The 13,619-nt window shown below is 69.4% G+C and overlaps 4 protein-coding genes across 8 annotated transcripts; 2 read left to right on the top strand and 2 right to left on the bottom strand.

Annotated features, from left to right (window-relative positions):
* The first annotated feature begins 282 nt into the window (after window positions 1–282).
* INPP1 (inositol polyphosphate-1-phosphatase) lies at window positions 283–3,057 on the top strand. Of its 5 annotated transcripts, none has more exons than XM_014596515.3 (6): window positions 283–491; window positions 1,291–1,510; window positions 1,677–1,737; window positions 1,814–2,014; window positions 2,158–2,332; window positions 2,423–3,057. In XM_014596515.3, exons 1-6 carry the CDS (start codon window positions 376–378, stop codon window positions 2,913–2,915), a joined length of 1,266 nt encoding a protein of 421 aa, XP_014452001.3. In that variant the 5' UTR covers window positions 283–375; the 3' UTR covers window positions 2,916–3,057. The 5 variants fall into 5 exon arrangements, with proteins under 5 accessions (XP_014452001.3, XP_014452000.2, XP_059575290.1 ...); XM_014596514.3 differs by having other exon boundaries at window positions 409–491; window positions 1,241–1,510; XM_059719307.1 differs by lacking the exon at window positions 283–491 and adding an exon at window positions 498–696.
* A 1,105-nt stretch (window positions 3,058–4,162) lies between these two features.
* Window positions 4,163–8,002, top strand: CD63 (CD63 molecule). Its single transcript, XM_014596513.3, has 8 exons — window positions 4,163–4,267; window positions 4,356–4,427; window positions 6,182–6,370; window positions 6,815–6,889; window positions 7,052–7,147; window positions 7,272–7,418; window positions 7,550–7,633; window positions 7,718–8,002. The coding sequence occupies exons 2-8, from the start codon at window positions 4,362–4,364 to the stop codon at window positions 7,781–7,783; spliced, it is 723 nt and encodes a 240-aa protein (XP_014451999.1). The 5' UTR covers window positions 4,163–4,267; window positions 4,356–4,361; the 3' UTR covers window positions 7,784–8,002.
* A 340-nt stretch (window positions 8,003–8,342) lies between these two features.
* RDH5 (retinol dehydrogenase 5) lies at window positions 8,343–10,374 on the bottom strand. Its single transcript, XM_006267670.4, has 5 exons — window positions 10,294–10,374; window positions 9,314–9,638; window positions 8,961–9,219; window positions 8,702–8,865; window positions 8,343–8,608 (listed from the first exon to the last, which is right to left on the bottom strand). The coding sequence occupies exons 2-5, from the start codon at window positions 9,624–9,626 to the stop codon at window positions 8,364–8,366; spliced, it is 981 nt and encodes a 326-aa protein (XP_006267732.1). The 5' UTR covers window positions 9,627–9,638; window positions 10,294–10,374; the 3' UTR covers window positions 8,343–8,363.
* Window positions 10,375–10,648: 274 nt separating this feature from the next.
* On the bottom strand, window positions 10,649–12,502 carry BLOC1S1 (biogenesis of lysosomal organelles complex 1 subunit 1). Its single transcript, XM_059719342.1, has 4 exons — window positions 12,373–12,502; window positions 11,873–11,945; window positions 11,493–11,625; window positions 10,649–10,850 (listed from the first exon to the last, which is right to left on the bottom strand). The coding sequence occupies exons 1-4, from the start codon at window positions 12,485–12,487 to the stop codon at window positions 10,740–10,742; spliced, it is 432 nt and encodes a 143-aa protein (XP_059575325.1). The 5' UTR covers window positions 12,488–12,502; the 3' UTR covers window positions 10,649–10,739.
* Between the last annotated feature and the right edge of the window lie 1,117 nt (window positions 12,503–13,619).

The following is a 13,619-nucleotide window of genomic DNA, read 5'->3' as shown; positions in this document are numbered from 1 at the left end:
GGGCCGCCCCCCGAGCAGGACAGCCGGGGCCGGGAGCGGGAACGGGAGCGGGACCCGGAGGGGCTTCCCCGCCCCCTGCCCAGGCCGCGCCCGCTCGGGGGTCCCGGGGGGGGGCGCGGAGCCGGGCCCCCCGGAGTCCCCCCCGCTGCCGGCGCTGGTTGCGGGCCCGGGGCAGCTGAGCTGAGCCGTGTCCGTCCTCAGCCGGGGGGGCACAGGGCTGTGGGGCGCAGTGGTTAGACCAGGGATCGGGACTCCGGGGGGGAGGGGCTGCCTCAGTTTCCCCGCTGCCGCGCGCCGCACCAGCACCCGGACGCCGGGGTTCCCCGTGGCAACGCGGGTGACGTCACCGCGGCTCGGGAAGCCGCGTCGGCGCTGATGTCATCGGCAGTTGCCCGGGAAACGCGGAGCCCTCGGGCCGGGGCCGGGGCCGGGGCCGGAGGCGGAGCGCGGCGGGGGCAGGGCCCGGCCGGAGCCGCCGTGCGCGGACCAGGGTGAGCGGCGCTCCGGGCCGGGCGGTGCGGTGGGCAGAGCGGCAGGACGCCCGGGTTCCCGCAGCTCGGGGCGCGGGCACGGAGGGCGCAGGGCTTGGAGCCCGCGGCACCCCGGCTGCACCCCGCGCCCGGCAGCCGAGGGGTTAACGCGGGCGTCACGTGGCCCCCCGGGCCCGCCCCCTCGGGCCCGATCCGGCCGCGCGCGGTGAGTGGGGACGCCCCAGCACGCGCCGGGGCCGCGGGGGCGGGGCGCGGGGCTTGCGGGCCTTCCCTGCCGGGCAGCGAGGCGCTGCGCGGTGCTCGGGCGCGGCGCGGAGCGGGTCCGGGCCCCAGCCCCTGCTCCCATCCCCAGGTGGACCCAGGGGTCCCGGTTCCCAGCCCTCGGTGGACCCAGGTGTTGGGGCCTCCAGCCCCCTGCTCCCATCCCCAGGTGGACCCCAGTGTCCTAGTGCCCAGCCCCTGGTAGATGCAGGTGTCCAGACCCCAGCCCCTGCATCCATCTCCTGGTAAACCCAGGCGTCCGGGTGCCCAGGCCCTGCTCCCATCCCTTGGCCAGATGCCCAGGCCTCCAGCCCCTGTTCCCATCTCCTGGTAAACCCAGGCGTCCGGGTGCCCAGGCCCTGCTCCCATCCCTTGGCCAGATGCCCAGGCCTCCAGCCCCTGTTCCCATCGCCTGGTAGACCCAGGTGTCCGGGTGCCCAGCTTTCCCCCTTCCACCCAGGAATCACCCATGCTCCTTGTCCTGGCAGGACAGGCCGGGGCCTGTGAGGTCTGTGTGACAGCTCTGTGGTGCCCACAGCCCCTGCCACGCTGCAGCCATGGCGCTGCTGAGGGCCCTGGTGCGTGCGTCAGAGAAGGCGGCGTGCATCGCCCAGCTGTGCCGCCAGGAGGATGCGCTCTTCCAGCTGCTGGTGGAGGAGAAGAGGGGTGCTGACAAGAACAAGAGGTTCGTGCAGGACTTCAAGACCCTGGCAGACGTCCTTATCCAGGAGGTCATCAAACATGATGTGGGAGCTGAGGTACTGCCAGGGACCCCTGCCTGGCCCTGCCACAAGGGTGAAGGAGGGTGGGGGGCAAGGACGAGGGGGCAGCAGGGCACAGCCTGGAGTCTAGGATGCCCCGAGAGCCCCCCAGTGCTCAGCCCCCAGGGGTCCAGGCTGAGCCGCTCCCTTGCTCTGCCTCCAGTTCCCGGCACTGCAGGGACATATCTTCGGGGAGGAGTCCAACAAGTTTGAGAATGGCTTGGGTGAGTGACCGGAGGAGTGCTGGCGGGGCCAGGGCCTACCTGAGAGTGCCCAGGGCGCAAACCTTTATCTTTGCAGGGGAGACCCTGGTGGTTCAGGTCTGTGGCACCGAGTGTGACACGGCTGCCCTCCTGGCCTGTGTCCTGGACCACAACCAGGCGGCCGCGGAGCTGCTGGCAGCTGCCGTGCACCAGGAGGTGCCACTGGAGGACCCAGCGCTGGCAGCCGTGGCTGTGGCTGTCTCACCGGAGAGCATGGCTATCTGGATAGACCCCATTGGTAAGCGTGTGCGGGCAGGGGGTGCTCTGGCTGCCATGACCGCATCCCCCTGGCTTTGCTGAGTCCTGGGGAACTCGTGTCATATGACAACCACCTAGCCCTTCCCTGCCTCCTCACGGGCGCCTGCATCCACTGCTTCCCAGACTCTACCAACCAATACATCCGTGGCCGGGGCGACGTGGCACCTGTGGGGGGCATCTACCCGTCGGGGCTGCGCTCTGCCCTGGTGCTCATCGGTGCCTATGACCGGCATTCAGGGGAGCCCCTTCTGGGCGTCATCAATGAGCCTTTCTACCGCCAGGACCCCCTCACCCACCGGTAATGGCCCGGGGCACTGGGCTGGGTTGGGGGGTCTTGGCCTGGGCTGGGATCTCAGCCCTTGCCCCTCTGCTCTGCTCTGCCCTGCAGGTGGCAGGGCAAGTACCACTGGGGGGTGTCATACCAGGGCACCCGCCTGTGCTCCCTGCCCTGCCCACCACTGCGGCCTGACCCTGCTGCAGTGCTGAGTGGCAGCGAGAAGCCAGAGGTGCAGCAGGCACTGGCTCCACTCTATGGCGGGCGGCTGCGCTTTGCCTCAGGCGCTGGTTACAAGATGCTGTGCGTCATCCTGGGCCTGGCCGAGGCCTACGTGCTCTCCGAGGGCAGCACTTACAAGTGGGACTCGTGCGGCCCCCATGCCGTGTTGCGGGCACTGGGCGGGGGCATGGTGGACCTGGGGGCTGCACTGGCAGGCTGGCGGGCTGGCCGGCATGAGCCCCCGCCGCAGCTGACCTACCACCGGGCTGCGGGTGGCGCTGCAGGGGCTGAGCGCTGGGCTAACCACGGCGGCCTCGTGGCCTTTGCACACCCTGAGCACCTGCTGGCCGTGCTGGATGCGCTGGCAGCTGCTCCCGGGCTCTGAGCCCTGGCATGGGGGCTGGTGCCATGGGTCCAGGGGGCATGGTGGGGCTCAGCTGCAGTGTTGCGGCCCCGTGGGGAGCTCCTAGGTAGCCCCCGGACCAGCCCTGTGGATCGGTTGCTCCATTAAATGCTGGTTGCCTGAAGCTTTGTGTAAGTCGTGTGTGTTGCCCCAGCCCCAGGGTAGAGACGTGGCACTGGCTTCTGCCTCCCACACAGGCTGCGCCCAGGGTTCAAACAGGCGTTGCCTTGGGACCAGGTGCGTGAACACTGCCCTGATAAGGACAGGCAAGGCCCCAGCTGGTGCCCACATAGGCTTCTCCCCTCTGCCCAGTGCTGGGGTTTCCTGGTGCCCCGTGGCAGGCCCTGGGGGGCTGGGTCCAGCAGTGGCTCTTGTGGTTCTGGTGCTGGGGGGCAATCAGAGCCTGATGTATAGAGAGGGAAACTGAGGCACAGGAGGGGGTGAGTCCCTTTGGAGGCCAGGACTGGGCCTGAGCATCCTCCAAGCTCCTGTTCCACCAGGCCTCAGGAGGGAACCCCAGAGTCCTGTGTCCCAGCTCCAGCTGGAGCCCGTGGCTGCCCCCTCCCGCGCCAGCCGGGCAGCGGGCTGAGCTGGCGCTGCCTTATCACTGTCTAATCAGGTGACACCTGTGCGCGGGCATGCCTGCCTTGTGCCCCTGCCAGTGTGTGCTCAGGGGGGGCCTGGCTCCGCTCCAGCCCCTGGGCATGACCAAGCCACAGCCTCCCCTGACTGGCAACCGTGAGTCTGGGGCAGTGAGGGCGTCCCGTGGGCCGGGCCCAGGCTGGCAGCCAGAGCCAGAACCTGGCCCACAAAGGGGCTCTGTCCTGGGTAGCTGGGGGCGTTCCCGGGCTGTCTGCTGGGGAAACTGAGAAAGCGAGAGCCCAAGCCACTGGCTGAAGTGACCGGCAGACCCCAGGACTCCGGGGTCCCCACATCAGCCACCCCAGGCAGCGCCCGGGGCAGGGAGCCCAGGAGTCCGGGCTCCCAGCTGGAGACTAGAGCCCGGGTCCCCTCCGCTCCCCCGACTCCCCAAGGCTCAGGACTGGAGCCAGGAGTCCCGTGCCCCCGCCCTCCGCTCCCGGAGGGGGACACACCCCGGGAGTCCCGGCTCCCCCCGTCCGGGCACAGGCGCCTGCGGGGCGCCCCGGCCCCGATCCCGACGGGCCTCGGGCCCCTTCCGGTGACTCAGAGCTGGGCCGCGGCCCCGTCACATGATTTCGCGCTCCCGCCCCGGGGAGTGACAAAGCCGCTGGCCCCGGCCCCCGCCCCGCCCCAGCCCCGGTCCCGGCCCCGCGGAGCCACGAGCAGCAGCCGGGAAGGAGCCGCAGGCGGAGGTGCGGGGCGCGGCGCGGCGCGGGGCAGGGCCGGGATCGGGGCCGGGGGGCCGGGATCGGGCTGGGTCTGAGCGCTCCGTGCCCGCAGGTCGCGATGGCGCTGGAAAGCGGCATGAAGTGCGTCAAGTGCCTGGTGTTTTTCTTCAACTTATTGTTCTGGGTGAGTCCGGCCCGGGATCGGGATCGGGATCGGGATCGGGCCCTGGGGCGCGGGGGAGGCTGCGAGACCCTCCCCGGCAGCTCTGCTCGCCCCCGGCTGGGCCCGGGATCGGGAGCCGGATCCTGGGGGCGAGGCAGGTCCGGGCCCGGGAGGAGGAGCCCGGGGCTGGGGGTGGGGGTGCAATGGAGGTCCCACCCCAGCCCTGGGGGGCAGGAGCTCCAGGACCCCGGGGTGGGGAAGGGCCCCCGCGGGGCTGGGAGCAGCTCTTTCCTGCCCTGCCATCGTTAGGTTTCAGGGGTAACAGCCGAGCACCCGTGCCGGGTGGCAGCGTTACCTGTACCCCCACCCTGTCCCCCAGGCTGGGCAGGGGCTGGGGGTCAAAGGGCTGGGCAGGGGCAGCCCCACTGGAGCTATTTGGGGAAGTGGCAGTGGGGAAGGAGCCGGCCCTTGATCAACGGCCCTGATTGCCCAACGTAGAGGGGAAGGGCCTGGCTGGGGGGGTCTAAGGGAAACCCCGTGTCCTGGCTGGGGGGCTGGGCCGCCACGCACGGATGTGACCCCCCTCTCCAGCCCCATGGGGCTGACGTGGCCCCGGGGGTGGCACATCCTGCCTTGTACAAGAGCCAGGACCTGCCGTTATCCTCGTGCCCTTGCATATGAGGGCCTGACTACAGCCTGGCCCTGGTACTGCTGGGGGCAGAGCAGGGTCATGGCCCTGGCTGGGGGTGGGGGAGCATGACCTGGAGCCCCTTGCTTCCCCATGGCCTTGGGGACCTCTTTCCTGGGTGGGGAAACTGAGGCACAGAGGCAGGGCTGGGGCAGGATGGCGGTGGGGAGAAGGGGGGTGGAGAACCCAGGAGTCCTGGTGCTTGTTGTACCCACGTGATCCCCTTCCCTCCTGAGAGGGAACCCAGGCGTCCGGCCGGCCTGGAGGAAGGGGGCCTGGCTGCAGGAAGTGGTTCCCAGGGCCAGGCTGGGCCTGCTCTCCTCCTGGGGGGCTGCTCCTTGGTAGGAGCTTGGTGCGAGGCGGGGCTGGCCTAGGGAAGCCCCCTGTCGTGTGTGTCCATCTGTCCCCCCCACCCGCCAGGCTAGCTCTGCCTTGTCCCCCTGCGGTGGCCTCTCCCAGCGGGAAGCAGGAGGAGCCGGAAGCTTTCTCCAAGCAAGCAGCCGCGCCCGTCCCCCATCCCAGCCTGCAGCGCGCAGGGAAACCAGGGACCGAACCGCCTGGGGTGGCAGGCCCGGCTTCCCCCAGGGTCACGGGCACAGGCTGCGGAGGGGGTTGGGCCCTGGGGGTGCCCCCAAGCCCACCTGTGACCTGGGAGGGGCCAGGGGGGGTCAGAGTACCCCCGGGTCCTACCCCCCGGGAGGGGCAGGTGGGTCCCCGAGGGCCAGCAGTTCCTTGGAATTCCCCCAGTTTGCAGTCACTTCCCGCATGCACACGTGTGTGCATGTGAACACACCTAGACACGCGCCCGGTGCCCAAACATGCTGGACACGCACCCAGTGCCCTCCAGCTTGGGGAGCTGGCAAAGACCCCGCAGAGCCCTGCTCTAATGGGGGGGATTCCCTCCCTTCTCTTTCCTCTGGTCTGTGTGGCCAGGGTGGGGTTGAGCCTAGGTGTCTGGGCACGATCTCCAGGAGGGCAGGGCTGCAGTGCTCCCCCCCCCCCGGCCCCACACTCTATTGCTGTGGGTGGCCTCGCCCTCCCCAGAGGTGGTCGCATTGCAGCTCCTGACAGTTTTCCCCTCCTCCAGGTGTGTGGCATCGCCCTCGTGGGCCTCGGCATTTATGTGCAGGTGATGCTGAACAAGTCGCTGACCATGCATAACCTCTCGGCCTCGGGCCCCGCCATTGTCATCATTGCTGTTGGCGTCGTCATCTTCTTCATCTCCTTCTTCGGCTGCTGTGGGGCCTGGAAGGAGAGTTACTGCATGGTCACCACGGTGAGCGCCTGGCCCCAGGCTGCAGGGCAGGAGTGAGGGGCACTTGTGGGTCTGAGGGGGTCAGGGGGGCTGCAGGTTGGGAGTGAGGGCCACCAGTGGGACTGGGGAGGCAGGGGGCTGCAGGCTGGGTGCGAAGGGCACCAGCTGGGGGGGGGGGGGAACGACAAGGGTTTGTGGGTGTGGTGTGAGGGTCACTGGTGGGTCTGAGGGGCTGCAGGTCAGGAGTGAGGGTCACCGGTGGGGCTGGGGGGGGCTGCGGGTTGGGAGGGGCACTCACGGGGATGGGGGGCTGTGGGTAGGAAGCAAGGGGCACCAGTAGGGCTGAGGGGCTGCCGGTTGGGAGTGAGGAGCACTGGTGGAGCTGGGGGGCTGTGGGATGGGAGTGAGGGGCACCAGTGGGGCTGGGGGTGCCCAGGAGAGCTCTCACCCTGCTGTGCCCTGCAGTTCGCTGTTCTGCTGACCCTGATTTTCCTGGTGGAGATCGCGGCAGCCATCGCCGGCTATGTCTTCAAGGACAAGGTGAGAGTCTCCCTGCTGGTCCCAGGGGCCTGGGGAGTCTGGGGGTTCTGAGTGGACATGTGGGGCAGGAGCCCTGCAGGGGTCCAGGTCGTGGGTGGGCAGTGCCCACCCAGGGGCATCGCCTGCTGCTGCTTCCTGACCCCCTCCCCTCCCCTCCCCCAGCTGCGCAAGACGCTGGAGGATGAACTGTGGAGGGAGATGCACAACTACACCAACGACAAGCTGGCGAAGGAGGCCATGGACGAGCTGCAAAAGCAGGTGAGGAGCAGGCGGCCGCGGGGAGGGCGGGATTGTTGCCCTCTGCTCCCAGCCCCCTCTCCCTACCCTGGGCTGGAATCCAGGACTCCAGGCCTGGTTGACCCCAGCTCTTTGCTCCTTGCAGTACATGTGCTGCGGGGCCAACAACTACACGGACTGGGAGACCATCCCCGGGTTCAAGGAGAACCGGACTGTCCCGCTGTCCTGCTGCCGGACCAATGCCACAGCCAAGTGCAACGAGCACCCCACCTCTGCCACCATCTACACCGAGGTGAGTGCCATGGTGTGGGGGCAGCCCTGCCGAGGGCTGGAGACACCCTGGTGTGGGCCAGTGGTCAGGGGTCAGAGCCTGGCCTAGGGGTCCCAACTGGGTCCATGAGCGCTGTGCTGCACCCCCCCCAGGGCTGTCTCAAGACCATGGAGGCCTGGATGAAAAAGCACATCGTGGTGGTGGCAGCCGTGGCACTGGGCATCGCCTTCTTCGAGGTAACAAGGGGGGATGGAGGCTATTGGGGAAGGGGTAGAGGGGGGGCACTGGGGCACCCCTGATAGCCCTTGTCTCCATTGCAGATCCTGGGCATCGCCTTTGCCTGCTGCCTCATGAAGGGCATCCGCAGCGGCTACGAGGTCATGTAGCCGCCTCATCCCCGACCTCTGACCCCGCGAGGCTCCTGCCCCCCTGCATGGGGGGCCATGGGGTCTCCTCTCTCTGCCTCTCCCCTGCCAGGCCCCAGGGGTCCTGCCTTTCCCTGCCCCCCTTGCCAAACCCCCCCCCGTGGGGGGGGGCATTGCCACAGTTTTTAAGAGGGGGAAATGCCACCTTGTTTTGAAAATAAATAGGCTTCCCCTGGAGCAGCCCCTGTGTCCGCACTCCATCCGTCCATCCACCTAGGGGGCCTGGTGCCAGTGGGGAGTGGCCTCCAGGGCTTCCCTATGCCCCCCCACCCCCGTTTGGGCAGCCCCCACCCAATGCCGGCCCCTGCGCCTGGGCTTATCCCTGGGCAGTGCCCACCAGCCCCCCTCGCTGCCTGCAGCAGGGTAGAACCCAGGTGTCCGGGCTCCCCGCTTCCCTCCCCCCAGTTCGAGCCCATTGAACTGCTTCCTGTCCAGTGCCAGGAGAGAACCCAGGTGTCCTGCCCCCCCCTGGGCCAGGTTGAGGGCACTGGTGTGGCGCCGGGAGCAAGGCCAGGCTTGGTGGGCGGGGGGGGGAGCCGGTTTATTGGGGGGTGTCAGGTGCCCCGCGGATGCTCCCGGCTGGCTTAGGCAGCACGGCAGCCAGCACGGCGTCCACCAGGCAGGCGGGCAGGTAGGAGGCAGGCAGCCACAGCAGCTTGGCATCCCAGCCGGGGCTGTATCGGGTGCGTGGGTACTGGGCTGTCAGCGCGTGTTCCAGGCAGCCGGTCACCTTGGTCAGGTCGGGATCGCACAGCCACGCCATGATGCGCCGCTGCACCTGCAGGTCTGGGGGTGCAAAGGGAAACTGAGGCACGGGGCCCTCCTGCACCACCCCCCGTGCCCGGGCGGGAGTCCAGGCGGGCCGCGGGCCGCACTCACACTGGCGGAAGAAGTCATCCCCGTAGCTGCGTCGCGTCTCAGGGTCCAGCTGCAGCCAGCGCCGGCCCAGTGCCGCCTCGATACCGCCCAGGTCGGTGGCCGCTGTGCGGAAGAAGCCGGGCTCCACGATGCAGACCCGCACACCGAATGGGGCCATGTCACGCCTGTGAGCATGGTGGGGGGAATGGGGGGCAACTGAGCCATACTGCTATGCCCAGGGGCCCCAATCTTAGGTGGGGAGGGAGGGAGGGGTGGGCACCTGAGGCTGTCGGAGAAGGCCTCAACAGCATACTTGGAGGGGCAGTAGCCGCCCCCTGCGGCTGCCAGGCGCCCAAGGACGCTGGAGATGTTGACCACGCGTCCCCGCGCCCGCTTCAGCAGGGGCAGCAGCCCCAGCGTCAGCTCCGCCGGCCCCAGTGCATTGATGGTCACCACATGCCGCAGGTCCTCGGCCTGCAGCCACTCGGTGGGGCCCATGGGGTTGGCCACCCCCGCATTGTTCACTAGCCCGAAGAGGCCTGGAGGTGGGGTTAGGGTTAGGATTAGGGCTAGGACCCAGGGTGGTGCCCCCCCAGCAGTACCCCCTGCAAATGTGTGCCCAGCCCGGCTCACCTTGGTTGCCCACCTCGTCTTGCACCCAGGCCAGCGTGCTGGCGATGCTCTCGGAGCTGGTGAGGTCCAGCAGGCTGGTGCGCAGGCCGGGGGAGCAGGCAGCACGCAGGGCCTCAGCCCCCTGCGCTGTGAGGCAGGCGGCCAGCACGCGGAAGCCGGCGCGGTCCAGCCGCTGCGCCAGCCGGCACCCAAAGCCCGAGTCGCAGCCCGTGACCAGCACGTGCCGGCCCATCAGGCCGGGCAGGCGGCGCCGGTCCCGCAGCAGCCAGGCGATCGCCCACAGCAGCATGCACAGTACTGCGTAGGCCCACATGGCACAGGGGGGCTGAGGGGAGGCAGGCCTGCCTGAGCCGGGCAGGGGATCCAAGTGTCCTGGATCCCAGTCCCCCCCCGCCCTGGGCTCAGGCAGAAGGGGGATTAGCTGGGGTCAGCAGACAGAGCTGGCTGGAGGCCTGGCCCCTCCAACCCCCGCCAGTCCCGTGGGCCCTTTTTAGGGGCCTCTGTGCCCAAGGGGGTGCAGAGCTGTGCCCCCAACCCTTTGGTTTTGGGCTGTGCCCATGGCTGGAGCTAACAGTTGGGCCCAGCTAGTCCATGGGGGAGGCAGGCGGCCCGTGGCCCTTGGTTTGGTGTTTGTGGGGAGGGGGTGCAGAGGGAGCTGCTGAGAGCCCCCCAACCCCACTCGGGGAGCCAGCAGCTGCCCTGAGCCCTGCCTGGTGGGAAGTCTCCCCTCCCCAGGGCACCCAAGAAGCTCCTCTGATCGGAAGGGGGAAATGGTGTGTGGCTGTACCCACAGCTCAGGTGGGGAAAGTGAGGCACGGCCCTGGGAAGGCTCAGCCAGAGAAGCCAGGGCAGAGCTGGAACCCAGGTGTCCTGGTACCCTGAGCCCCTCTCCAGCCCCTGGGGACCCCTGGACAGGACGAGGTGGGAGGCAATGAGGGGTCTCCCATAACACCCCCGCTCCCTGCCCATGCCCCACGCACCTTCCCACAGAGCCGGAGCCGGCCTGGGCTGCAGCTGCTTCCTGCTGCTGCCTGTGTCGTGCACTGAGCAAAGTCCAGGAGGCCCCGTCCACCCCTGTGGCACCGCCTCGCCCCGGCACAGGGAGACCCTCCCCCTTCCCAAGGGCCAGGCGCTGCGCGGGACCCCCACCCCCAGCACCAGCTTGGTCGGATCAGCACAGCTTAGCCCAGAAAGCTCCTTTGTGCCAGTGGGAGACGGCGCCGCAGCCCCAAAACAGGATGAAGGAGATCAGCTCCCCTCACCCACCACCCTGGTGGAGACGGCTCCCAGCCCCCTCATGCCTCAGTTTCCCCAGTCACACATGGCTCTGGTGGGTGTGTTGAGGCCAATCTGTTTTATTCCTTTGCACGGGCCCTGCAATGACCGCCCCCAGGCAGAGACCAGGCCAGGGGGTCCCAGGGCCAGCTCAGGAGGCCGAAGGCTGCAGCTGCCCCTTGTAGACATACTCCAGGGCAGTGGCGATGGTCCGCATGTCCATCTCAATGCTGCGCGCCCAGTTCTCCACGTCGCCGATCTCCTGCGGGAGACAGAGATGTCAGGGCCCTGCCCTGGGCTGCCCTCAGCCTGGGGGGACTCCCACCCCCTCCCCATGGCCCATAGGTCCCTGCAAGCATTGGGAGCCAGCCCGGGGGGCCTTGAGGACCAGACCCCCTTCCTGGGAGGAGGGGGCAGGGGAGGGACCTGGAGCATTTCCCCTGAGGCCAGCAGGGGGTGCCCCCGGCCCGGGTGTGCAGCAACTGGGGGGGAGGGGTCAGGATCCCTCAGCCCTGCCGGTGCCCCTCACTCCTGACTCATAGCCCCCTGCCCCCCCAGCCCTGCCAGTGCCCCTCATTCCTGACCTGCAGCCCCAACCCTCAGCTCTGCCAGTGCCTCTCACACCCAACCCACAGCCCCCTGTCCCGCAAACACAGAGCACACTTATGCAGCCCCTTGCACATGGGGGGGGGGCCTCTGGGCCCCCAGGTTTGGCAGGGCCAGGGAGATTCCTAGGGCTGAGCTCAGCCTGCTTCTGCCCAACCATCCTGTGCAGGCACTGGGGCCAGGAACTGTGCTGGGAAGCGCCTTGGACCCCCATCAGTAGACAGTGCTGGCCCCACGGTGTGCCTCATGCCAGGCTTGGGAGGACCACCGCAGCCGGGCACCCATGGCTGCCCCTGACCTTGAGGGCCTGGTTGAAGTTCTCCACCATGCTGATCCACTGGCCTGTCTGCTTGGCGAACTGGGCAGCCTGGAACTGTAGCGTCTTCACCTCGTGGTCCAGCTTCCTCTGGTTCACGTAGGCCTGGGCCACCCTGAGGGGGGCATGGGGCCGCTCAGCAGGGCCGGGAGTGCCCAGAGCCCCGTGCTGGACCCGGGGACGCTCCCACACCTCCGGGGCCCGTGGGCAGCAGGCAGGGCAGGAGACCCAGGTTTGGTCCTGGCATGTTGCAGGCCCGCAGCTAGGCTGGGTGCCTGGCGGGTCTGTGCTCTGCCCCCGCCCCAGGATGTCGGTGAGCTGAGACCTGCCGTGCTCGTGACAGGCTTGGCCCTGGTGCTTACCCCACGTTCAGGTGGTCAACCAGGGCCTCAGTCAGGCAGGTGGCGGCTGCGATGGCCTCCCTCCGGCGCCGCTCTGCAAGGGAAGGCAGCTCAGTGTGGGGGGGGGGGGCTTGGGCGCAGGACGCCTGGGTTCCCTTCCTGGCACCACCGGGGACTGAGGCATGGCTGCTGCAGCTAGCAGCTTCCCGCATCCCAGGATGGTGTCACAGGCAGGGCCATGAGGTCACTCTACATCTACATGAGGTCACTGGGCAACACCCTGAAGACCTTCCTGCTCCTGGGGCTTCCCCAGGGAAGCCTGTCACACGCCCCCGCTGATTGACAGCCCCCGGAGCCAATAAGAAGCAGCTGTGCCCAGCAGGGCAGGAGGAGGGTTGCTGGGCAGGGGGTTGCCATCGGCATCACTGCTGATTGACAGCTCCCGGACCCAATAAGAAGCAGCTGTGCCTAGAAGGGACAGGGGGTTTCGGGAAGGGGGACCCCGGCTCGCCCCCGCGCACCTTGCAGCTCCCTGCGCTCGCTCTGCTTGGCCTGGTGCTCCTTCAGCAGCCGGGACAGCATGGCTGGGACTGCTGCTGCCTCCTCCTCCTCCCCCCTCCGCCTCCTCGCTGTCATGTGACTCCCCTGCCACATGACCAGCCAGGCGGCCCCGCCCCCTGGAGATGGGGGGGCATGTGTCTGGTATGGGGGGGCCGCAGCCGGGCTGCCCTTGGCCTTGGGGGGCGGCACGTGGCCCTGGGGACATGCCCGCCTTGCCTCGTGTGCCCCTCCTCCCCCCTGGAGACCCCCCTGCTCCTCCCGGAGTTAAGTGACTTGGCCAAGGTGGCCCGGGACGTCGGTGGCAGAGCCGGGGCTCAATTCCCCTGCGCCCCGGGCCGCGGAGGCGCCGAGGGTGAGTCGGCAGGACGGGAGCGGCCGCTGAGCTCACCGGGCCCCGCGTTTGGCCCCGGCCCCGGCCCCGGCCCCAGCCGCCGCCGCTGGCCCGGAGCCCGGGGGCTGCGGCACTGAGTCACCCGGGCAGCGCCGGGCACCTGCTCCCGGCTGCAGCGCCGGGCTCGGGCCTCGCTTGCTCTCTCGAGCTGGGTGAAAACAGCCCCGGCCCCGGGCTGCAGAGACCCCGGGCTCCGGCCCGGCCCCGACGGCTGCCTCCGCCCCACGGAGCCGCCGCTCTGCCCCCGGGCGGGGGGCGCCGGCCAGCCCGAGTCCCGAGTCCCGGTCCCCGGGCCCGGGAGGCAGCGCCTGGTTCCCACGTCCAGGCGGCGGGGGCCGGAGGGTCCCTCCAGGCCGGCCCCGGATCCGGGCCAAGCGGCTGATCCCTGCTGGAGCCGGCGGGGGGCGGGAGCCGTTTAAAAATAACCCGTGGGACTGTCATGCGGACCGCCCCCCCCCCCCCCGGCTTCGTGCGGGGCCCCGGCGGGGCTGGCCGGAGACACGCACCCTTCCGCCTCGGCCCGCGGGAACCGGGGCGGGGTGGGCATAGGGTGCACATGGGGACCCCGGGGCAGGCTGGATTTGGGGACCCCGGGGTGAGGTGCACATGGTCCCCGGGTTTGGGTGAACATGGGGACTCCGGGGCAGGGTGGGCACAGGTCCCCGGGGCTGGGTGCACACGGGTCCCCGGATGGAGTGGACATGGGGTCCCCAGGGCTGGGTGGACATGGGGACTCCGGGCAGGGTGGGCACAGGTCCCCGGTGTAAGGTGCACACGGGTCCCCGGGGCTGGATGGACATGGGGTCCCCGGGGCAG

Source organism: Alligator mississippiensis, chromosome 15 (assembly GCF_030867095.1).
Source record: "Alligator mississippiensis isolate rAllMis1 chromosome 15, rAllMis1, whole genome shotgun sequence".
Taxonomy (NCBI): domain Eukaryota; kingdom Metazoa; phylum Chordata; order Crocodylia; family Alligatoridae; genus Alligator; species Alligator mississippiensis.
The sequence above is the reverse complement of the archived record's forward strand: the minus strand, read 5'-3'. Positions and strand labels throughout refer to the sequence as shown.